We start from the raw sequence: 25,144 nt of genomic DNA on the forward strand, positions 1-25,144 counted from the left end.
TTAAGTAAAGCCTTCTGCTTTACTTCCTTTGCCCGTATGGGGAAACCAACTAGTGCAAAGACTATCAGTACTGATAGACTACATCACATTTACTTGGTATCAATCTGATCAACCATCCCAGCCCCGGCGCACGACCATGCAAATATCTAGGTATGTCAAAAAGGACCTTATATGGTGGAGCAAAGAGAACCATCCCCGGGGGGGCGAGGGGGTTATTTTACCTCCTGACATTCCCATAGTATGAGACTAATGACTCCTCAATGTACAGCTGGGGAGCTATATATGGGAACCTTCCCCATCCATGCATTAGGTTTCTATAGTCTGGCAAAGAATGTACTAGTTCTGACTGACAAACATGTCCGTGATCACGCATGGTGGCATCAAGTCCCCACACCTTTACATTAGACTGTGGGCATGGGCCATGCAGCAGAAGAGATTTCCAGTAATACCAGGGCCAATTCACTCAGCCACCACAAAACCCAATGGGAACTCAATCCTTAAATGGTGGACCACATCTTCTAAGCTTAGGGGTTTCCTGAATTAAACTTGTTTGGCACACTTCTGAACACAATGTGCCTAATGCCTCACGGACGGATTAAGGTTCTCAGGCTCTTTGGGAGGAAGCCATTGATCTCAGTTGAGACAATCCAAGTGTGAACGTCTTCTTTCTAAAGTCACTGATCCACAAGGCGATGGATATTTCTGAGGAGCAGGGAATGTTCTCGCTCCCATATCGTCAGTTAGGTCTGGCCCTCAAATGTGGTGAACCTTTTCCCACCCTCAAACTCTTCCACCGTCTACAGCAGATCTGATCAGTCAAATGGGAGAGATATTTCACCCCTCCTCTCGACTGGGAAGTTCAGCACCTGAGCAAATAACTATGGGTCATATTGGGCTGTCCAATCAGCCAGAGAACAGTCCACCTGACTTTAATATCACAATAAACGGTTTAGACGTTTTCACTAGTGTCCAGATAAAAATGTTCCACCCGGATTTGGGTAAATCTGGTCTTCAGATGGATACTTGTCCACCCATTTTGGGGTGGCCACAGGTGGAGGGCACATATAAAGGTCTGACACTTAAAATTCTCAAAAGGTTTTATTGAGACAAAAAAAGAATCAAATACAAACTAACAGAAGTTTCTCCAAAACATGTGATCAAAGCCAAGTAGTCCAATTGTCTTGAGTGGCTTCTCCATTTCAGGAGTTCCGTTCGGTTGCATCCTTAGAACAGTCCTCCCCCCTCTAAGCTTTATGTTGGCTTCTGAGAGTCCTGGAACCTAAAGCTCTTTACAACAATTCACTAGTGCATCCTAAACAGGTGTCGACTGGTCCAAGGGTGCCTGTTCCTATCAGGTATGGTGCCAGAGTTTTCATTGGGAATGAGGGTAGGGGGTATTGGGAATTATGGTAGGGGGTGTTGAAAGATCTGGAGGAGCTGGCCTGCACGAATTCCAGACTACCTCCAATCTTCTTTGTCAGTTAGAAGTACCATAGCTCTCTGCGTAAATGCTGCAGTCTAAACCCTTTGCATACCTCGGTGCCTACTGTCGACCAACTTGGTTCACCGTAACCTCAGGATGCTGTCTAACTCCGGGGTCTCCTTTTCTTCATTCCAAGCCTCTAAATCTCATCACAACTATGTCTCTCACCAAATGCACTCTTAACCATAATCCCCACTGTTGGGCCTCCTTACTCACTTGTTCTTGTTTTCTCCACTTCTCTGGCACCACCTCTTCCTACCAAAATGAGCACCTGCTCCAATACTTGTACCCATTCCTCCATCCCCTCAGTTACCTGCTAGAAGCACTTGAAAACGTTTCACTCCCCGTCACCTCTCACCTGCTGGTGGGTCCTGCTCACCTAACAGCTTCCACAATCTCATAGGACCACTCAGCACTTTGCCTCCAATCTTCCTGCTATGCCACTTCATAAATATGTTATAACGATTTGTATAGTACACCGCTGCCATTTACATTGCCTTCTCTAGCTCTACCTTTTTCTTCCTTGTTCCTACCAGTGCCATGACTTCCCATGAATTGTGGACCTGCTGGAGAGCGCAATAGTAAAATGCTTATATATTGGGGCATGATATCGATCTGTTCCCTTCCAACATGGTCACTGCAAACATCAGAAGTCCATTTTCTAGGTCTAGTGTAGAGCCTCAAATCTCCTCGGACAAAAACCTGACATGTCGCAATTGATCAGGTGAGCCCTTCCGTTATGCTCATTTGTGACCGCACTCGATTTCTGACTTGTGTCTTGAAACCCTATGCTAGTGCCCCAAGTCCTATTCGTGCAGGTAAGCGCTTGCTACTTTTCTCCTGTTTTGCTTTATTTCTCAGATCTTCCTCCTTGTTCTCTGGACCGCTTATATATGCTCTCCCTGTGGCCAGCATTTCATGGAACCCCTCTGTGCCAGTTTCAGTATCCCTCCCCACCCTTCATTTTCCCTTTTCTGATTAATCCAATATCCCACAGGCCTTTAGAGGTCGTTGCCAGTCCCTTCCCCATCTTTTCCATGCCTCATCTCCCAGTAAATGCCACTTTGGTACTGAGACGAGGGAGCGATACACCAGAAGAACAAGTTACTTACCAACTGGTAACGTATGTTCTTCCCACGTATTCCTCATCTATAATAGTCGTATCTCGTCGGCTTTGGAAAATATTTTTCAGCAGAGGGCGCTGTGCACTAGGTCGTGGCGTCGATGTCCCTCGAGGGCCGCTGTGGCATGTCAACATCACCAGTAGTACAAATAGCTTGTGCCACGCCCGTTGGCTTCAGTTCTGTTTTTACATTATGATTCGAGGAACCTTCCAGGCGTGCCTCAGACTGTAAGCTCTTTGCAAACGGAAAGTTTAAATCACGTAAATTGTACAGCGGGGTAGGATGGGTGGGGTGATGAGGAATACGTGGGAGGAACATCCAGTCGAAAGAACGTTACCAGTTGGTAAGTAAGCCTCCCAAAGCAGTAAGAAAATAGGAGGTGGAGTACCATTTCATTTTTATCATGGATGGAATGCAGTACTGCTTTAGCAAACAGGCCTTCTTGGGAAGATGAGGAATCTAAGCAGTAATGTTTAACGAAAGTATGAATTGACACCAAAGTTGCAGCGGAGCAGATGTCAATTATGGGGACCCCTCTCTGAAGAGCTGCTGAAGTAGACATGCCCCTTCATGGAATGAGCTCTAAGCCCTTCCGGCTGACCCTTCCCTGCTAGCTTGTAACATTCCACAATAACTAGCGTAATCCAGCAGGATATAGTTTGCTTTGTCACCGCGAATCCTAATTTAGGATCATTATAACCTACAAAGAGCTGGTCATCCTGGTGTAATTTCACCATTCTCGCTATATAAAAACTCAGAGCCCTTTTTGGGTCCAATCTATGCAACCTCTCCTCCTCTTTACCCAAATGAGGTGGAGGGTAGAAAGTTGGGAGTATTATTTTTGCGAAAGGTGAAAGTCAGAAAATACTTTCGGCAAGAAAGATAGTTTTACCTTAAGAACTACCTTATCCTTATGAAAAATAATATGAGGTTTGCATGAAAGAGCCGGCAACTCGCTTACCCTGCGGGCTGATGTTAGTGCCACAAGAAGGGCAGTTTTCAATGTCAAGAGCCTTAATGGGCAGGAATGTAAAGGCTCAAAGTGTATACATGTTAGAAACTTTAACACAAGATTTAAATCCCAGGCGGGACATGAAATGGAACTGGAGGGTACACGTTAGTGAGTCCCTTCAAAACTTGGATAGCTAATGGAATTTTGAAAAATAAACCTCCTCAGAGAAGTGCTTGAAGATGGAAAGCGCAGCCAAGTATCCTTTTATTGTACCAATCTGGAGCCCCAGATTGGCCAGATGCAATAGGAAGGACAGCACTATAGGAGTGCCACATTGAAAAGGATCCACATTCTTGTCCTTGCACAAATTAGTGAACTTATTCCAACACCAGTACAAAGATTCCATTGCTGGCCTTCTGGCCGAAAGCAAAATATCCATTACAGTATCCGGGAGGTCCCAATCCTTATATCTCAGCCTCTCAGAAACCATGCGTGAAGGCTGAGCGTTTTGACCTCTGGATGGAGAACCCAACCTTCCTCTTGTGAGAGAAGATAGATCCTCTCTTTGTGAAGACATATTGGAGGGTAGATGGACATGCCCAGAAGGTCCGGGTACCACATCCTCCTCCTGGCCCAATCCGGGTCAATCAGGATCATGGTTTTCCTGAACTTTCTCAACCTCCGGATTATGTGAGGAATCACAGGGATTGGAGGAAACGCGTACAGAAGTGGAAACTCCCAGTCCACCACGAACATGTATCCTAGAGCTCCTCTCGGAGGAAATACCCTTGAGCAATATTGATCGCACTTCCGATTGACTTTGGTCACGTACAGATCCACTTGAGGGGTTCCCCAAAGGTTGAAGAGTTCTTGAAGGACTTCCAGAGCTAGTTCCTGCTCGTGGGAGACTGTGCTCTGCCTGCTCAGAGCATCCGTCGCTGTGTTCTGCTCTCGGCTAGGTCAACCGCTGACAGAGAGATTCCTTCTTGTATTGTCCAGAACCAGAGCTGCATTGCCTCTTTGCACAGTGGTACTAACCCTACGCCTCCTCTCTTGTTGAGGTACTACATGGCCACTGTGTTGCCCGTCATTATCAGGACATTCTTTCCCCATACAGAGGGCAGGAAGGCCGTCAGCATTAGCCTGATTGCCCTCAGCTCTAAAAGGTTGATGTGTGGTTTGGACTCCGATGGAGACCAACGACCGCTGATTGTCAGAGCGTTGGCCTGGGCTCCCCACCCTGTGAGTGAGGCGTCCGTCGCTACAGTTATCTCCGGCCGTGGCTGCCAAAAAGATTCCCCCTTGAGAATATTGTCCTTGCCGGCACACCATAGAAGGTCTTGAGCAACTATGCTCGGAAACTGCAGAAGATCTGACATATTCCCTGAAGACTGGGACCACTGAGTCCTGAGGGCCCATTGAAGGGATCTCATTCTCAATCTGGCCTCTGGCACCAGAAAAATGCAGGATGCCATGAGGCCGAGCAACCTCAGAAAATCAGGCCAGTAGACACTGGGCACTTGAAATTTTGTTACCATCTGCAGAATGTGTTGAGCTCTCACTTCGGGAGGCGAGGCTTTGCTCGAGGAAGTATCCAAGACCACTCCGATGACCAGGACAGGTATCAAATTGGACTTCTTTAATTGAGGGAGAAGCCCAGTCTGTGAAGGAAATGGCAGGTGATCCTCAGATGTTCCTCGGCCTGTTCGGGTGAACGAGCCCCGATTAACCAATCGTCCAGGTAGGGATAGACGTCTCCCCATCTCCTGAGACTTGCTGCCACCACAGCCATCCGCTTGGTGAAAACCCTTGGGACGGAGGTCCGCCCAAATGGCAGAACTCGAAACTGATAATGAGAGTTGCCAACCGCGAACCTCAGGTACTTTCTGTGCTTGAGAAGGATTGGCACATAAAAGTAAGCATCCTGAAGGTCCAATAAAGCCAACCAGACTTGGCGTTGGAGAGCCTGAAGGATCTGAGAATGTGTGACCATCTTGAACTTGTCCTTCCTGAGGCACTTGTCCAAGTTTCTTAAGTCCAAGATAGGTCTCAGTCCTCAGTCCTTCTCGGGAATGAGAAACCAACCCTTGTTTGTCTCTGTTCCAGGTACATGTTCTATTGCAACTTTCTCTAGCAGGACTAAAACCTCCTGCACAAGGAGCGGGTCTGGAACTTTGACAGAATTGGTTCCCAGTGGATGATCTGGAGGTCTTTGTCGAAAACAAAGGCAGTAACCAACCATGGGTCACTATCTCTAGTGCCCAGGCATCCAACGTAATGTCGTGCCATTCGGTCAGATACCAAGTGATCCTGCCTCCCATCGGGGTCTTGTGGGTCAAGACCTCAGAGTGGCTTTGCAGCGGCTGCAGCAGTGGCTGAGGAGGTAGAAGCCAATGCTGGGACTGATCTAGCACCTTTCCCTCTTCCACCACAAGGGGGTTTTCTCGGTTGACCTCTTTGACTGGCCTGTCCCTTCCCTCTTCCAAAAGATGGAGTAGAAACGAAAGGGACGGCTCCTCCAGGAAGATGACCCTGCGTAGGAGTGTTGCTGAGGCTGCCTTATAGCAGCGCTGAATGATTTAGCTGCCGCTTTAGAGGTCTGCAGCTTCTCCAAGCTCTCATCCGCCTTGCTGCCGAATAGCCTCAAGCCTTCAAAGGGCATATTGAGTAACCTGGATTGCACATCCGGTGCAAAACCAGATTTCCTCAGCCATGCAAATCTGCGTAGGACCGTGCTAGATGCCATGTACCTGCTTACACTATCAGCAGTGTCCAATCCTGACTGGAGGCATTCCTCCAGATCCTCCTTTCCATCTCTTACTATTGCCAGGAAACCATCCCGTTCCTCACCCTGCAGGATTTGTTCAGCCGCAGATGTCATATAGTCCCACAGGGTGTATGTAAACATTGCCAGAGTGCAAGTTACATTTGTAGATTTAAGGGCCATCCAGCCCTAAGAGAAGACTTTCCGGGCCCAAGCATCAACTTTTTTGTCCTCCCTATCAGGTGGTAGCGAAGGGTCAGCTGACTATCTAGTGGAGGTTGCAGCTTGTACCACCAAGCTTTCTGGCGAGGGATGGATGCTTTGACAGGTACTCAGGATCTGATGAGGATGGTCTGTACTTCCCTATAAACATTTTATTTACTGCATACCCACAGTCTGGGGTATCCCAAGTTGCCATCACCCTTTTTTGCAATGCCTTATGGAAAGGGAGGACAGGGTTCCTTTGAGGTCCCTCATTAAGGATGTCTGTCATATCGTCCTGGTCAAACCTTGGGGAAGCTGTTTTCCATCTCATGAAGTCAATGACTCTTCCCATTAGGTTTCTATACCCAGAGTCTGCATGATCTGCAGGGTCTGGCTTCTCAAACTCTACTTCAGGGGAAATATCTGGGCCACTGGCTGTTTGAAGGCAATCAAAGAGACAGCCATCTTAGAGTTTGGGTCGATCAACTCCTTACAAAAGGGTGGCATTGATCTAGGCTTTGACAAAGGTGTCGATTTTGACATCGGAATTAAATAATGCCTCGTCGTAGGCGTCAATTATATAGATGCTGGGGTGGCGCTGTGGAGCAGCCCAAGATGGCTGCCTAGCCTTCGAGCTCCGTGTGGGCTTGGTGTACATCTGCCTGCATCTGCGGCCAAAACGTGCGATTTGCTCCCACACCTACAGGGCTGCTGCCCTTTATCATTGTGCTGCTGCCAGAAAAATTCCGGCTCTTCTACGACCCTGGGAACCCCAGACCGAGCCTCCTGGCCCTCGCCCTCGAGGAGGCCGCGGAGCCGATCGGAATCCCGCCCCCTCCCTTAGGTCTGCCTATCCCTCCGGGTGCTCTGTTGGGCGGACTGCGGCCCGATCCGGGTCCCCGCGGCAGGCTGCCTCACCGGAGACCTGTTGCTGGGGCCGTCGCCGGAGCGCGCCCCGGCTCCATCTCCGCACCCGGCGTGTGCCTTCGTCGCCATCCCCTGAGGGGTAGCTGGACTCCTGAAGAGCGCGGAGCGGCGCTCCCTTGAAGTGAGGAGCGGCCGCCCACACAACCTGGACCCTGCTGTGGATGTGACCGTTGCCCTCGCTGGGGCCACGGCGCCGGCTTCCCCCCGCCCCCGCCCCTCCCTGCGGCTCATCGGAGACCTGTTGCTGGGGCCGTCGCCGGAGCACGCCCCGGCCCCATCTCCGCATCCGGCGGTGTGCCTTCGTCGCCATCCCCTGAGGGGTAGCTGGACCCCTGAAGAGCCCCGAGCGGCGCTCCCTTGAGATGAGGAGCCCACATAACCTGGACCCTGCTGCGGATGTGTCCGTTGCCCTCGCCGGGGCCGCCGGCTTCCCCCAACCCTCCCCTCCCCTCCCCTCCCTGCGGCCCGGCAGGGCGCTACCTGGCTCCTGCCCGCCCTGTCCATCCTTCCTGGGCGGACTGCGGCCCGATCGGGGGCCTGTGGCTACCTGGCCGACTGCGGCTGCCCCTCCTGGGCGGGCCGCTGCACTGGAGATCTGCTGCTGGGGCCGTCGCTGGAGCGCGCCCCGGCCCCTATCTACATTTGACTGTGGGCCTCTGCTCCCGTCCCCGGTGGGGTGGATGGGCCCCCGCTGAACCTGGGCACTGCTCCTTTGTGGCGAGGAGCAGCCACCCGCATACTTTTGCCCCCCCTCTCGAGTCCCTGGGGTTGCCTTGCACACCGGATCCCGCCTCTCGCGCCCTGGGGGGGTGGCGTAGGGAGCCCTTCCTGGAGGACTCACACCGGGCCCGTGTGCCCCACGGTGCAGGCCCTACCCGGGTCGCACATCTCCTGCCCGCACATCGCCGTGGACACTGACCTTCGAGCCCCGCTTTGTGACTCTGGTGTGGTGGCGGGGTGACTGGCGGGGCGGCGGTTGCTAGGCCAGATCCAGATTTTTCACCGGTGCTGAGGCGCTGCCCCCCGGATCCATCTCCCGAGGTGGCCAGCCCGGTGGTCCCGACATTTCCTCTCTGCCAGACCCTGGGGAGCTGCTCAATACCAACATACCAGCTACGGTCGGCTCGCCCGTGCCCCCACTGTGCCCCACTTCCACTTCAGCTGGGATAACACCGGTCTGCACCCCTGGTCTGGGGACCACGCTCCTTCCCCCGGTGGCTGCCCCTCTGCCGGTGTAGCTCCTGGAGCTAAATCAATAATGCCTAGCAAGATCAAGGGGACCCCCAAGTGGGGTGCCATGGACAGATTTGATAAAGCTGTCTCGAGGGGAGAGGTGGAACAGGACTCGCCCATTCAAGAGGAACCGGAGGTTGACCATCACCCCACTCCCGCACCCCCTGTTCTGACTACACTCATGGAATCGATGGCCAAGAACTTTGCTTCTTTTCACGAGAAATTGGACGACATCAACGCCAATGTTGCTTCTCTAAGAACGCGGGTGGATCAGGCGGGGACCAGAATTACCGACGCTGAAAATCGTATATCCTCCAATGAGGACGAAATACATGCATTGCAGGATACTGTGGCCTCCCTGTTGCGAGACATGCGTAGTGTGAAAGCGAAGTGCGACAACCTTGAATCGCGCTCTCGCAGAAATAATCTGCGTATTATCGGGGTCCCTGAAAATGCTCTTAAAGGACGCATGGAGGACGCTGTGGAATCCCTGCTAAAGGACCTTCTGGGCAACCCAGCCCTGTCCCCATACTTTACCGTTGAGCGCGCTCATCGGGCTCTGTCACCGAAGTCCAAGCCGGGAGACATCCCGAGACCCATTATAGCCAGGATCCTCAACTATCGGGACAGAGACCTTATCCTCCGCCTGTCGCGAGAGAAGGGTAATCTGCGCCTCGAATCACATACTATAAGGATCTTCCCGGACTTCTCAATAGCGGTCCAGCAGGAGAGGCGTCAATTCAATTCATCGGAGTTAAGAAGCTGCTTAGAGAACGAAACGTCCCTTATGCTATCCTGTTCCCAGCGCGCCTCAAAATCACACACAATGGGAAGCTATATTTCTTCACTGTTCCAGAGGAGGCGGTGAAATTCATCGAGGCGCACCTACCGCTCCCCAATCCAGTGGGGGCCCCTGCCATTGAGGGGTGAGTCGATGAGACACAAGCCGGATATTATTTCTTCATCCAGAACATCCGAGAGTTGGAACGTGTATATGGAAACAACGCACTACAGATCCATCGCATCAGGCTCCCCCGGCGCCTGACCGGGCTGAGACTAGACCAGAATACGGCAGACAATGCTCTCCCGCCCCACGGGGCGCCATACTGTCTATGAACCCTAGTATCTTCCTCATCCCTGTCTCTCCCGCAAAGCTCAGCTGGGCATGGAGTCCTGTCTTGAGATCCGCTTATCGCAGAACCTATTCCTGACAGCATTCGCTGTCCTACATGTTAGTCTAGGAGCCGCGCACACAGCTACAGCACACCTCACTGCAATTGCAATGTTCTGGGTTTATTGGTTGTCACTGCTTTGGTGCCCCTGTTGGGCACGAATTGGGCATCATCCCTGTTGGATTTCGCCCCCCGACCTCCACCTCTTGGGGAGAGGCGGATTATTTGGTGACACCTATTTGGGGGGGCAGAGGGTCTACACTGCGAGTTGGGGGTGGGCAGTGAGGGTGGGGGGGTGGCATGGTTGGGGATTGGGGAAATGTTCTAGAAAAAGGCAGTGGCGGAATGGTAGACAGCTGCACACCGGATCACTTGTATTTGAGTATGCTCATTCCCGTATTTGTATTTAAACAAGTGTGGTGGGATGTACATTAAAACCGTTGAGATGCACGCAACTGCTTCAATCACGAGCACTCTGGGACTGTGGGACCTGGTGACTTCAGAGTTAGTAGCTTGTGGTGGGGGAAACGGGTATGGGCGCCACCAAGTCGGAGATCAATCTCCATGGCCTCCTTGTTTAGGGATATTATTGGCTGGAGCGCTAATATGCCGGTAACGATAATGTCTTGGAATGTCCGGGGCCTAAGTAATTATACCAAGGGCCGCAGGATCATGGCATATGCCAATAGACACGGCTGCAAGGTCCTGCTCCTACAAGAGACACACTCCACCGGTCCGCTGGCCAAAAGCATTGCGCCTACTTGGGGACCGCACAGATACTTTACTTCTTATTCCACACGTGCCAGAGAAGTACTGACATTGATCCACAAGTCTCTTAAGTTTGTCCTCCACAAGAGCTATATAGACACTGATGGGAGGTACATTGTGCTGTACTGCGCCATTGCCAATAGAGATCATCTACTTGTCAACACCTATGGCCCCAATGTCGACTCCCCCGAATTCATTGGCCAGGTGGCGTCCATACTGCTGGGATACATGGAAGTACAAATCATCTGGGGTGGAGATATGAACTTTATTCTGGACCCCACCGTAGATAGGACTGGCATAGCCCCCAGGCCCCTAGCGGGCGCAGCGCACAGACTCCTGTCCCACTGCAAGACACTTGACATCCATGATGCATGGAGAGCTCTACATCCGCTCACGCGGGAATACACCTACTACTCATCAGTGCACGACAGTTCATCCAGGATAGACCTATTCCTATTGTCGGGCCCTATGCTAGGCAGGTTTTCCGATACATGCATACTTGCACGTACACTATCTGATCACTCACCGATTTTGTTGTCCGTTGATATGGGAATACCGGCCCCCACCATTAATACTTGGCGCTTTAAATCGGCCGCCTTACAGGACATTGTTTTCAAGGCAGACATACTTGCAGATATTCAGTCCTACTTTGAGAACAACTCACCACAGGACACCACCCGTGGGATCCGCTGGGACGCCTTCAAAGTCTTCATTAGGGGGGCATCCATTTCCAGGGAGTCGGGGGTCCTCAAATCCATTAGAGCCACCCTGTCACGTGCTGAAACTAAGCTACGAGACCTGGAGCGTGCCCACCCGGCCTCCGTTGACCCTGGTATTCTCTCCCAGATTAGTGAGGAACTCAACACTTTCAACAAACAGGCCAATAGGGAAGTGCAGTATTTTAGTCGACCACAGGCTGCACGGAAATATGGTGAGGGAGATATACCTGGCAAAACACTAGCCGCCTTGGCCAGGGGGGAGTGGGGCCAATCCCAAATTACCTGCGTTAAGGATAGCCACGGGACGACCCAGTGGTTAGACCAGCGTATACTAGAGGTTTTCACAAGCTTCTACTCCAAACTATACTCTCAACCCCCCGAACATAGTGAAATCCAGATGCGCGAGCTCTTAGACCAGATTCCCACCACTATCGTCTCCCTGGCGACAAGAGAACAATTGGACTCCCCCATTACATTAGATGAGCTAGTTGAGGCCATATCCAGTCTACCGAGGGGGAAGGCGCCAGGCCCCGACGGGCTTACGGCGGAATTCTTTCAGGAGCATGTGGCCATATTGGGCCCCGAATTGCTCGAGGTGTGGAATGAGTCTCTCCGGCTGGGTTCCCTCCCTCCGTCTCTACGCGAGGCCGTTATTACGGTCCTCCTCAAGCCTGGTAAACCCGCCGACGACTGTGGTTCGTATCGGCCCCTCTCACTCATGAACCTGGACACGAAGATCTTCGCCAGGGTGATCGCCAATCGCTTCCTCCCTATTATGCCATTCATGGTACATGAGGACCAATCTGGCTTTGTCCCCGGTAGATCCACATCGCACAATATTAGGAGGCTCCTGAACGTCATGGCTCGTATCAGTCAAGATGTGTGTGCGGTGGCGGTCACATTGGATGCCCAGAAGGCCTTCGACATGGTGTCCTGGAAGTACATGTGGCTGGTCCTGGAGACTATAGGCATCGGACCCGGAATGATCGCATACATCAGACTACTGTACACTTCCCCGGTTGCCAGGGTTCGCGTCAACTCCCAAACATCTGCCTTGTTCCCTCTCTTTCGGGGCACCCGCCAGGGCTGCCCGTTTTCCCCGATCCTGTTTGCTCTCGCCATTGAGCCCATGGCGGACTTTGTCAGGGAACGTCACTCATGCAAGGGGATACGGCTTCAGGGTACCCCCGAAATTATCTCACTCTACGCCGATGACGTCCTGCTGTTTATCAGGAACCCGGATCTCCACCTTGACCCTCTCCTCCGGGACATCACTCGTATTGGAACATACTCAGGCTTTACTATAAACTACACCAAATCCGAACTTTTCCCCCTCACGCACTCCACGCTCCGACCGGCCACCGAATACCCGCTCCGCTGGTCCCCTAACGGGATTAAATATTTGGGAGTTCAGGTGTCTTTGACCAGGGAGGCTCTCTTATCCAACAATTACTCAGCAGTGGCTGAACTGGCTGAAACCAAGATTGCGCGCTGGCGCCTTCCTCCCGCTATCACTAGCTGGGCGGCTATCACTGGTTAAGATGATTCTGCTTCCCAAATTTTTGTATACATTCACAAATGTTCCCATATGGCCTGGCGGGAAGTATTTCGCAGACCTGCACAGGCTGTGTGCACAGTTTCTGTGGCACTCCGGTGCTGTGCGGAAGAAATGGGGTGCTATGATTCTGCCCTACGAAAGAGGCGGGTTCACGGCTCCTGACCTGATGCGATACTGGACCGCGGCGCAGGCACAGTTTGCCTCTTATTGGTACCCTGGACCCCCCCCCACCCGCACGTTAAGCTTGAAACCCTTGCTGCCTCTGGCGCCAATATTATGACCCTAATTCTGCATCGTCGGTATGAACCTGACTCAACCCATAGATCCAGTCCAGGCCACTTTAACGGCCTGGAAGTGGATATTTGCTACAAGCACTGAGGAACTCCCATACTACAAGTGGCTCCCCGCCTGGCAGCTCCCCGGGTTGGAACCCACGAACGATATAGCCCTGGCGCGTCACTGGCGGACCCTGGGATATCTGGCCCTGACTGACTTCTACCCAGATGGGGTGTTTATAACACCACAGACTTGGAATTCGGCCCACTCTGGTTCACCGATGGAACTTCTGCAATACTATAGACTCCGAGCAGCGTTCCGGGCCGCTTGGCCTGTGTTCCCCAACGAACCCCCTGACCATCCCGCTTTTTCTTATATCGCCAACTCTGGTGGGGCCCGTGGGGTAGTTTCATCATTATACAAACTCCTACTCACAACTGCCACACCACCGCTCTCTGGGACGCGAGACGACTGGGCCTCTGAACTGGTGGTTGATTTTACGGACCAATTATGGGGTAAAATGTGCTCCCACACCAGCAGGGTATCCCTGAATTTTCGATACCGCACTATACAGTATAAACTACTGAATAGGTTATACTATACCCCGCGTAGACTCTCCAGGTTCGCCCGCTCTGATACACGGCTCTGCCCCCGCTGCGGTGCGGAGGATGCAGGCCATCTCCACATGTTTTGGGACTGCCCTCGACTAGCCCCATTCTGGGATGAGATCCTTAAAACACTGTCTGAGATCTGCGATACGATGATTGAGCCCGACCCGTTGGGTGTGTTGTTCGGGGTGTGGGGTGGTGAGGGGGCCAGAGGGGAGGCCAGGCTCTTGAATGTATGCTGTATAATTGCCAAAAAATGTATCCTTCAAAATTGGAAGTGTGCTGCTCCTCTTACCTTCCGGAAGTGGTTGAACCTATTGACCTGGTCCCGAAACTGTGATTATATCACTACCCTAAGGGCCCGATCCCGGCCAAAAAACATTTGGACTGCCTTCAACAGTTACCTTAACGGCCTTGACGCCCCCCCCTCGGGGGACACCTCGCCCTAATTTCTACTGCCGTGTACTGAGTTCCCTGTAGCGCTGATATGCTGTTCTCTACTTAGTGCTATCTCTCGCGGTTTATGGGCATCCCTGTATACTGCAATTTTCTTACATTGTTATGTCATAGCTGACCTGATGTGTGTGTTTGTCATCTACCACTGCCAGCAAAAATAAAAGTTTAAAAAAAAAAAAAATTATATAGATGCTGGCTTCGACAGTTTTGAGGGAGGCATCAACGCTGTCGCGGAAGGTATCGACGCCATCTTCGGCGGCGGCCTCGACGTTGTTGAAGGCTGCGTCAAGTCGATCAACTTCGATGTGGACGCCATTCGGTCAGCTGTCACCCCCGATTTATGCACTAGTGGTTTCACTCTTTTTTCATGAGGTGTCGGAGAACTTTTTCCCCGATGACACCCTAGACTTTGTCGGATCTCGCGTGCCTGGTCTTTGAGCTCCCTCCGTCACTCTTGGAGTGGCTAGCCGCATGATCTTCACGCTGCTTTTTTGAGGGGGTCTGGGCATTCTCAACATTTTTTTAGCATCGAAGCCCTGACTGCCTCCCATTTTTCAAGGGAATCGTGCTTGGAAGGGTAGGATACGACCCTTCTGTCAAACGAGGAGGAAGAGGAAGAAGAAGAAGATCTATGTTGTCGCTTCGATTTTTTGGACGAAGCCGAGGAGGATTTCCTTGAGCGACTCTTAAACCTTGATCTCCTCAACCCGTGTCAAAACTTTCCGCTCGACCCTCCCAAATGTCTTTGTCTTTTTGAAGACTTATAAGATTCCTCCCCCACCGCCAGCTTACCTTTCCATTCCATATGCATCAAAATAGGTGTGAAGTCCCCAACCAATGACTAAGCTTCCAGATGATAGGATGAGTGAAAGGCGGGAACAGTAACAAAGATCATGGATAATTCATTTTTAAGAAAGATGTGGCGAGGTCAGGAGGTTCACCACCTATTTCAGCAGATGATTTCTAGGAATTTTAAAAAACAACATTGATTAAGAGAACCTCTGCATAAGTGATATTCTATGTAGAATGGACGACTTTGCTCAGAGCGTTATCCTTGTCACACATAAAGGGCCTGATTCATAGAAGCATTTTATAATGGCGCAATCCTATTGCTCTGTCAATCAGGCCCAAAGTCTTTATGACACCTCTGCATTAAGCCAGTCTAAAGGGGTGTTATATCTGAAAAGGGAAGCATTTGGAGTGGATACGAAACAGAGCTGCAGACAGAGGGCATAATGGGAAATCAGACATACTGATTAAAATTAGACAAGAGGATATTGGAAATGCAAGCAGATGGCCTATGTCAAATGTGGGCATACACAGAAGGGCAACAGGGAATCAAAGGGGAATCCCAATGCAAAGTACAACTAGGAATTCCACTTAAAAAACGATTGCAGCACAAGCCGAGCACAATAGAGGGCAATCTCCAAGGCACAGGCATATATGTACCTCATTCAATGTATGGCACAATTGTTGTAACCGATTATTCTCAAAGTCATGAAAGCTCCAATTTGAATTTGATTTGATTTTTGTAAAAAGCATAACAGTTCACCAACAAACCCATCTTGGTGCTATAGCAGTGTGTCAGAGAAGAATGACATGATCTGCAATCTGGCATATAAAAGCAAACACAGGAAAAGAACCATATAAAACATAAAACCATGGTGGAGCAGAAACCTAGTCCATTTGGACAAGCAAGGTGCCGTCTCGACAGAAGAACAAAGTTGCAATAAAATTCGGTCAAAAAGTGGTTGCCAGCATCAGTCCTGTTATGATATGACATTTGTAATGTGCCTATAGTGTTTAAGGAACCTCTGGATATGCCATGATCATGAAGTAGTCATATCCCTCAGTTCTAACCATGCACCGAAAAAGGTCCCAAAAGTAAACTTTAGCAGTTGGTGGAGAGGAAGTGGGATCAAAAAGACTGTTCAGAGATCATAGGTGCACCTGCTGATAGAATGAATATGGTGAAGGAGAAAAGTTAACATGTCATGGAGGTGGTCAGGAATAGATACACTTGTACCAACAAATCCAATGCCCACAGCAGCCAACCACTTCATGTCTGCAGCGAAGTCCCAGAACAGCTGGCAGCAGACACCAAATGGTACCTGGGGAGCCCAGGCACCAGACCCTTCAGGCCAGTGATGATGCCTGCAGTTCTACTGCCATGGTGCACCGCTCAAGGCCACTCCTTATATTTAATTCAGCAGCTTCACTGACCATGCCACTTTCACCCATCCCACCCCCATGATCAGGCTGCTGCTGTCGGACTCTGCTGAGCTATGCCATGGTATCAAAATGGACCCCGCAGCTCACCCCAACCTCTGCTCCTTCACTCCCTGCCTTCCACTTCCCATTCCTCAATATCAAGACTGACAGCGACTAACGCCATCACTTGCAGACTCTTGTCCACAAGTCCTGTTCACACTCCTTCCTAATACTGCAATGTTTCAGGCGTCCAACCGTGGATGAATGACAATGTCAGTTACCAAAATTAACTGTATGTTATGTCCCAAACATTTGCTTTAAACAGCCATCTGCAGCCAGGGCTATGTTTTGGAATAGGACTCCTATGACCCCTCACCACTGTCCACTGGCTAGGGCAGAGGAGTGGTTGTCCAAATAATCCAGAAAGTCAAAGATTACGCATGCATGATCCAAGTTAATCCAAAAACAAGCACACAATGCTGCAGGGCTGAAACGTCTTCTATCAGCAGTAGTCACTATTGAAGTCATGGTCAACTAATGAATGTTTATCAGTTGTGAATGTGTATCTGGTTCCGATAGGTACCATATTGCTCCAAATATTGTTTAAAATGCAAGGTGCTGCAAACGCTCAAAAGAAAGAAGTCATGCCTGCATTGGTTTTCTTATTGGAACCCCTTAACAGAAAATGCCTTTAAGTTATGGGAGAACTGAAAAATCTACATGAAATTTCCACAAATCACCAAACTGAATAAAAAGCATGTATTCATTTAAGCAATAATAACCATTTAGAAAGACTGCACCGGGCGGTTTACTCTCTGGGATGCAAGGACCTTTAACAAAAGCTTCCCGGAGATGTGAACAGGGGTGTGAAGAGCACAGAGTTTTAGTAAAAGAGTAGGCAGCAGCAGGTGCGCATCCGGTTCTACACAAAATAAAAAATACAAAAAAATGCACGAAGAGGGCCGGGCCATAGCATGAATCAGGAGCCAGAGCAGAGCTGTGGGAAAGTGTGGGTAAATCAGGGCAGGGGGTTAAGGGGCAGAAGTCACTTTTGAGCTTGAGGCAGGGTGTTAGGAGATGTGAGGAATGAGGTGGGGGCAGTGAGGCAGGCTGGACCAAGGCGGCAGGCAAGCAGTGACCAGGCTTGGGCAAATAAAGCTTACGTTTTGAGCAAGAGGACTAGCGGTGTTAATAAATCAAGAGCTTAATTTCTATTGGTCATCCATACCTTTGCACACGTAATGCATTTGGAATCTGGAATAGGAAGCAGTACAAGGTATCTGCTTATCAAAGTGGAGTCCAATTAGAAGACTTTACGATGATAAAGCAAATACCTAGGGAAGGAATAAGTGCCAATGAAATGCTGGTGTACATCTAGAAATGTAACAGCATGAAAAAGAAGTTTGTGAGGTTTTTTGTCCAGGTTATTGTTTCAACTCACCTAACATTGTATCCAGTCAAATTTTACATGACATAGATAGCATAAACAAATAAAACAAGAATAAACAACAGAAGGACCAAATGCTGTCCAACTTTCAGGAACAAACTGTACAATATGTTGTTTCAGGATGTAAACTAGTAGGGGGATTTAATTTAAACCTTAAACAGCAAGGATATTAACAAGTGGAAGAAGCAATGATTTCACAGTGAGAAAGTGTCTCTAGACCTAGGAAAGGGAGGGGGTCATGATTTAAAGTGAAAACAGTTCAAAGAGAACATGAAAAGTATTCAAGGAAGACCGTCTTTACAAAAAAGCAAAAAGCACAAAGAATGTGTTGTGAATCCATATTGCATTCTTAGGAAAATTAAAGTAGACACATGGTATCCCATGTTTTTTCTGACAGTAATTACTTTGAAAACAATGCAAATTATGTAGGGGGTTGTGGGTTAAGGGGTTAAAAGGTGTGGGGGAGGGGCTTGGGTTAGGGGTAGTAATGTAGGGGACGGGCAAGCTTGAGGAAGGGGATCCCTGCCCCAAATATTTAAAATAAAAGTGTTTTCAAAGTTATTACTTCAAAGTAAATTATTTTGAAGCAATTACCGCCAAACAAATGACATGGAAACACACACATACAATGTAAAAGGAATAGCCTTTTTCCCTTATCTCACCAGTACTTCAGAAGATCAAAAGGGTATTCCAATGATGAAGATACTTTATTATGGATATTGTTTTGCTGCCTTCTATGTCAACTCCTGTATTCTCAAAGTGCACTTGTCCTGGGACATGGCAGTAACTTAACATACGTATACTAATTTGGCCAAAGATAAATAAAGAGAATGGATATCACAGGTCAAATAGTGATGTGTGGGTGTGCAGGTAAGGTCAGGTGTGCAGCTAAGGTCAGCATCTTTCCAAATGAAAAAATGATGGAAATGAAAGATGCTCCCCTCCAGATATTAGATCATGGTCAAATAGGATTGGCGATTCTCACTTAGCCACGCTGTTCGATACTGTAGATCATGTAATCCCGTTACGCTTTAAGAAAGTGGTTTATGCTTCGGAGAGGTCTGTCTCATGGATGCATGCTGTGCAATAGAAGATCTCGAGTCAAAGTTAACAAAGAAAGTTTACAAAGTAGAAACTGGATTGTTGTGTTCCTCAGGACTCTTGCATTTACCCTCCGTTGGTAAACATTTACATGAAATCTCTCGGTGATTTATTGGCTGTGCATGATCTAATCTTCCAAAACTAGGCAGATGATAACTAAATTGTGTTCTGGTTAAATGAGGACCCAGAAGACAATAGAGCTCATATCCAATATACGTTTGGGCTTATTAAAAAATGGATGAGTGAGAATTGGCATGACTTAACCAAGAGAAATCCGAGATGATGCATGTAGCATCCTCCCCACACCTTTAGAAAGCACTGGATTTATATCACATTTCCCTTGTTGGCCATTTGATAAAAATACACACTACTGTAAAAACGTTGGGAGTAGTCTTAGTCTCTTCTTCATCATTAAACCCCCAAGTGAATAAAGTGCTCAGTATTCGACACCAACAATCTCCTCCAAACCTACCAATCCGGATACAGACCCAGACAGAAACAGCAACCATACAGGTGGTCGACGACACCCTCAACATCCTGGACGACTGCCAACCCTGCTTCTTGATTCTACTCGGCCGCTTTTGACACAGTAGACCACCAGGCGCTTACAGACACCATACATTTGCGCATGGGGGATCAGCAACCTTGTTCAACGCTGGTTCAAGTCCTACCTTGCCAACCGCAAGCAGTTTGTTCATATGGACTCTTCTAGATCGCCAATGCTACCCGTCACCTGTGGAGCCCCACAGGGTTCCATCCTCTGCCCAGTGATCTTACATCTATATATCAACATCCACCAATACGCCAACCACACACAGCTATACCGCAAGATCGACTCAATTAAGGACATCCATTCGCTCAAAACCTGCCTCTCGCTGATCTAGTCTTGGATGTCCAGTGCATACTTGAAGCTCAACCCCTGCAAGCCCGAATTCCTACTCCTCACCAACAACATCGAACACCCAGACATGCAGACCTGGCTATCAACCATGAACTCTGAGGGCTTCACACCTGAGCTCACCTACTGCGCCAAGCATTCGAGCATCCAGAGGCACGGAAACTGCTCTCCTGAACACCCATGAAGAACTGTTGCAAATCTTGACTAACTCTCCTGCTGGTCTCATTCTCCTGGACCTCTCTTCTACCTTTGACAGTCAACCATTCTCTCCACAAAGCAACTACAAGATACACTTGGCATCTCAGACCGGCACTGGATTGGTTGACCTCCCTCCTTACTGTCTGAACGCCCTTCTCAGGTGCTCCTGGGCTCCATCTCCTCCACCACTCTCTGCCTGTGGTGTCTCCAAGGGCTCTATCCTATCACCTTGGCTTTTCAACATCTACCTACCACCTCTTGCTCACCTAATCTCTGCCTTCTCTCCTCATTGCCCGCGTTACGCTGATGACACACCACTTTTTCAAGCGCTCCTCTTCCTCCTCCATCATCTCCTGACTGCCCGTCTGCTATTCAGTCTTGGTGCACCTCCAATGATCTCTGTCTTAAGGCCAGTAAGTCTGAGTCCCTACCTATCAGGAGACCTACTCCCCATTTCCCTCCTGCACTCTGGCCGCCTTCTATGGGCCCACCTCACTCTCCTTCCACTGAGGCCAGAAATTTTGGGGTCATCTTTGACTGCTCTCTCACCTTTAATCCTCACACCTTGGACCTTGCCAAGATGTCCCACTTTCAACTTCACCTCCTTAGAGGTATTTTCCCTTTCCTCACCTTCCCCCAGAAGCTCAGTGTCTCTAGATCTCTGGTCCTCTCCAGGCTAGATTACTAACAGCCTCTTCCTCAACATGCCTCTTTCTTTGCTCCGTCCTCTTCAACTAATCCATCATAGGGCTGCAAGACTAGCCTCAAGCCCTGAGACCGTATCCTTCCAGCCCTAAAATCTCGGCACTGGCTCCCGGTTGTTGTAAGGATCAAATTTAAGAGCCTGTGCATCAGCCATAAGGCTGTCTGGGGCCTGGGACCAAATTACCTGCAACGCTCCCTTACTAAATACTCTCCCACCGATCTTATGGCTCCAACTCTCTGCTGATCAAGCGTGTCTCCCAGCAGAGAGCTGGGGGCAGATCTCTCTCTCCTTAGCTGGCTCCTTCTAATGGAACAGTCTCCCTCTCTCATTACGTCTTGAACCGTCCATCCTCAAGTTTTGCAAACAACTCAAGACCTTTCTCTTCTCCTCCTCCATCCCGTGTCACCAGGATTGGCGGCCTGGCTCCCTCAAGAGTCCAATAGGGTCCTGTCCTTCTGGCCAATCACCCCAGAACACCTGTGCCATGCCCACTGTGCCCACACCTGCCTTTTGGGGGTTTCACCTGCGCCCTGCACTTACCTTTTGCCCCCTCTACGGGCACCTCTGGCACTTCCTCCCCTTGGCAAACCTAATAGCACTTATCCTCACTGCACACCCCTTTTCCTTTCTTTCAATGCACTTGCACGCTCCGACTATCACAAGGCTTACTAGGACCCCTATTTTTTCTATTTATTAATTTGTCATTTCCATTGCTTATTGGTCTCCCTGGTTCCCTTCCCCTGTGTCTTGTGGCGCTTTGAAACACTGTCTTGTTGTAGAAGTGCCTTATAAATTACCAATAAAATTCAAATAAATAAGTCCCTTGGGTTACACATCAACAAACATCTCTCCTTCAAGACACACATAGGTAAGAGCTTGGTATCAGCACTCCCTCTGGTGAAAAGTTAAGCTCTTCCTCCCTCCGGACCGCTTTTAGAACCACCTTTCAAGCACTGGTCCTATCCCACCTGGATGGAGGCAATGCACTTCTCGAAGGCCTCCAGTCATCCTCCTTTGCACACCTGAGAAGTGTCCTACACGCAGCCGCACGCCTCATCAAGGGTCTACGCAGATACGACCACATCACCCTGGCCCTCACTGATCTTCACTGGTTCCCACTGCACACAGAAATCTACTTCAAGCATTGCTGTATCTATAAAGGCAGTCACCCTCAAGTCACCCAGCTACCTCACGGAGAAACTCTGCATCTCCGGCAGACAAGGCACCACCAGAATCCAGGACACGTGAAGACTTGAAATGCACTACTGCAAAAAAGGAAAGGACCAGAAAACAAGCCTCTTCCTACGCCCAAAGACCATAGAACCTCCTCCCCGTCAGCATCAGATTCGCTCCCCACACGCTCCTACAATTCAGAAAATAACTCAAGAGCCACATCTTCAAGGAGTCTCTCCTCAACACCTAGGCCATCACGTCGCCCTGGACGCCACCTGACTCGTTAGACGCCACCGCCCCTCTCCTACTCTCCTCTCCACCACCCGATACAGCTGTACCCCTTCTCTGCCCCCCCCCATCTGTATCCCATTCCCCAGCTGTATATCTATTCTGTTACCTCTGAAAAGCGCTCCGTTATGCATCTCTATTGGTGTATACCTCTGTAAAGCGCTCTGTTGCTTCTCAAAGCTAGGTCCACGCTCAAATACAATAATAAAGTACTCCCCATATTCAGTTGATGAGTCTGAAAAACATCAAACCCCTCATCAATGGAACTTTGTGCCACCATAGCCCAAGCTATTACACAAGAATTAGCAAAAGTAGCATTTTATAATTAGGAACTCACTGATTTTTTAAATCCCAAAAATTCAGGTATAAAGACGAGACTTGGAACTACAAAGATAACCTGCACTCTGGAAAAGCCAATACGCAGATCACCAAAAACAAACTTTCGCCTAGATATACTACCTCTGGCTAAACTTACGTCTCATTGGATCAATGAGAACCAAGCATATTGCTCAAATTGCTAAATAACTATTGAAACACCGGTCACTTTATGTTTCTTTGCGAGTTGTATGTTTTGGCAAGAGGCAAATTAATTAAACCAGTTTTAAGGACAAACGGAGGATGCTCTAGGCTTCCTAAAAGCATGTAATGCAAAACCACCGAGACTGGATTGTCTGGCACCATCTACTTACCTGTATATTGAACCTAGCAAGGAAGCTGGTTCAGCCAATTAACGATGAGAAGGTTGTTCACAGGTTTTAATCTTCTTTCAATGCAAAACAGATGTTCCTCAGTTTACCTGAATGTGCTCGTTACATCAGACATATATATATATATATATATAGAGAGAGATTTATATAACGCGTAGTTATGTTTCCGTACTCAGCTCATGCAATGCATCAGTGTTAGTTTGCCACCTGCTGTCCAAACGGCAAAGTGCACTCAATTCAACAACAGCTACCATTTCAACAAACAAAATGAGCACTGTTCTACGCAGTCATCTTCACCTTCCCCTATCACAAATATTCAGAAGTTACTTCTTTCCACCATCACATCTCTTTACACAGGGCACAGCAGTTCCAGTGTCAATAAACAGTTAATTACCGGCTCAACATTTCAGTTTATAAAGAGCAAAACGATGTATGAGGAATGCCTCCTCACAAGCCAAAACTGAAAGTAGGTGCTGCAAGTATGATACTACGCAATCGTATGCCATCACAGGGCCTTTGCAATGGAACAAGGTTGACAATTATGTGTCTACACAGACATGGAGGCCTGTGTGATCGATGGAACTTTGAAACTGTTCTTATACCGGGCATACCTCTCATTCTGATAAGTTTAGCCTTTTCAATGACCATTAAAAAGTCACAGTGGCCTATGCCCCGTTCCTGGAAGCAATCACTGATAATTTCGATATTTAAGAAGGGGGCCAGAAGTGACCATATGAATTACCAACCGATATTGACCTTTAAGATATGCTACAACAGAGTATGCTACCCCGGGAACGGCTACTATTGGTATAAAATGCCTTAGATGTTCACCCTACTTGCATATATTATAATGATTTTAAACTTTGTTGGTTTTAGGAACTTGTACTATTGTCCTTTCTGTATATACTATAATGATCTTATGCTGTACACATTTTTTGAATTTGTATAATTTTTTTTGTACTTTGATGGATTTGAGCTGAATAAAGTCTTGCTTGATGGTGAGGATGATGGCAATGCTGTATCGTCTTCAGGTTATATACAACCCAGCTGCACCGAACATTTCGAGCATATCTCCCCGGTATTAAAGAAACTCCACTGTCTGCCACTCAAAGCCAGGACAGACTTCAACCTTTTAACCATAGCTTGCAAAGTTCTACATGGTTCAACCCCACATTACATTGGGAAGGGCTGGAAATGGTTCACCTTCACTAGACCAGAGAGATAGGACTCTTGTTGCACCATGACCTTGAACCATTTCAGGCTCTCTAAAGGCCTGGGAACGTTGTGTGCAGTTACTGCTGCCAAACTGTGGAATGCCCTACTGGAGGAGATCCGGTCTTATTGATAATCTAATGACCTTTAGAAAAAAAGTTTAAACTGTCTTATTTTAAGCCTAAAGTTTCTGTACTGGTTTGTCACCTCAGATGAGCGCTTAGATAAATTTGGGTGGTAGCCCTCTCCCCTGGTATAACTATAGTAGTATATTTTACCATAATGGTTTATGGTAGGAGAAGGCTTGCTATCTTTCAATAAGCAAGACATACAGTGGATTTGCTCATTGTACTGGAAAGCAATCTGCACTTCATGTCACTCAGTAATTCATGACAATACATGAGTTACTGTAAGAGTTCCTCTTCAGATTATGAAGGAAAAAAATTAACATTCCATCCCATGGCACTGCTCTACCGGTACCAATGATACAAACATATTTGCAGAGGTGTGTGGGTGCAAGTAGCGGGACATACTCCATGTCTGCATGTCTGTTCTTGCCATATTTAGTTTGAAGTATCCTCCTCTTTTGAATCTGTGTATTTGCATGTTTTGAGGGAGCAAAAGTGGCTTGAATCTCACTAATCTCTATGGCTGAAGCTAGTCTATGAAATATTCCATTCATATATTGAAAATAACAGTTGCTTGAAGAGGAAGAACAAGGGCAGAAATAGAATGCTTTACCTTCACAACACAGACCACGGTTTCAAAAATCGATTAACAGTAACATGGAAATTACAAACCATCATGCAAAGTGATGTTTCAAAGTCTTACTTACCCAGTGTTTGGAGAAAATGAGGAGTCAAACGTCAACTTGAGTCCTTTTGCAAGCTGAATAGGAAGACATTTAGAAGTAAGTATTAGACAGAACAAACTGAAATGTGCCCTTTAAAACTGAGCCA

General features: G+C 48.6%; 1 protein-coding gene across 1 annotated transcript in view; it reads right to left on the reverse strand.

The window, feature by feature from the left end:
• Positions 1-25,144, reverse strand: part of VDAC1 (voltage dependent anion channel 1) — a 172,561-nt gene that overhangs the window by 59,572 nt on the left and 87,845 nt on the right. Inside the window, exon 5 of the mRNA XM_069652541.1 lies at positions 25,021-25,073. Within this exon, the coding sequence (XP_069508642.1) occupies positions 25,021-25,073 (53 nt within the window). The remainder of the gene's footprint in view (positions 1-25,020; positions 25,074-25,144) is intronic.

This window comes from Ambystoma mexicanum, chromosome 3p (genome assembly GCF_040938575.1).
Source record: "Ambystoma mexicanum isolate Mex_15411 chromosome 3p, UKY_AmexF1_1, whole genome shotgun sequence".
NCBI lineage: Eukaryota > Metazoa > Chordata > Amphibia > Caudata > Ambystomatidae > Ambystoma > Ambystoma mexicanum.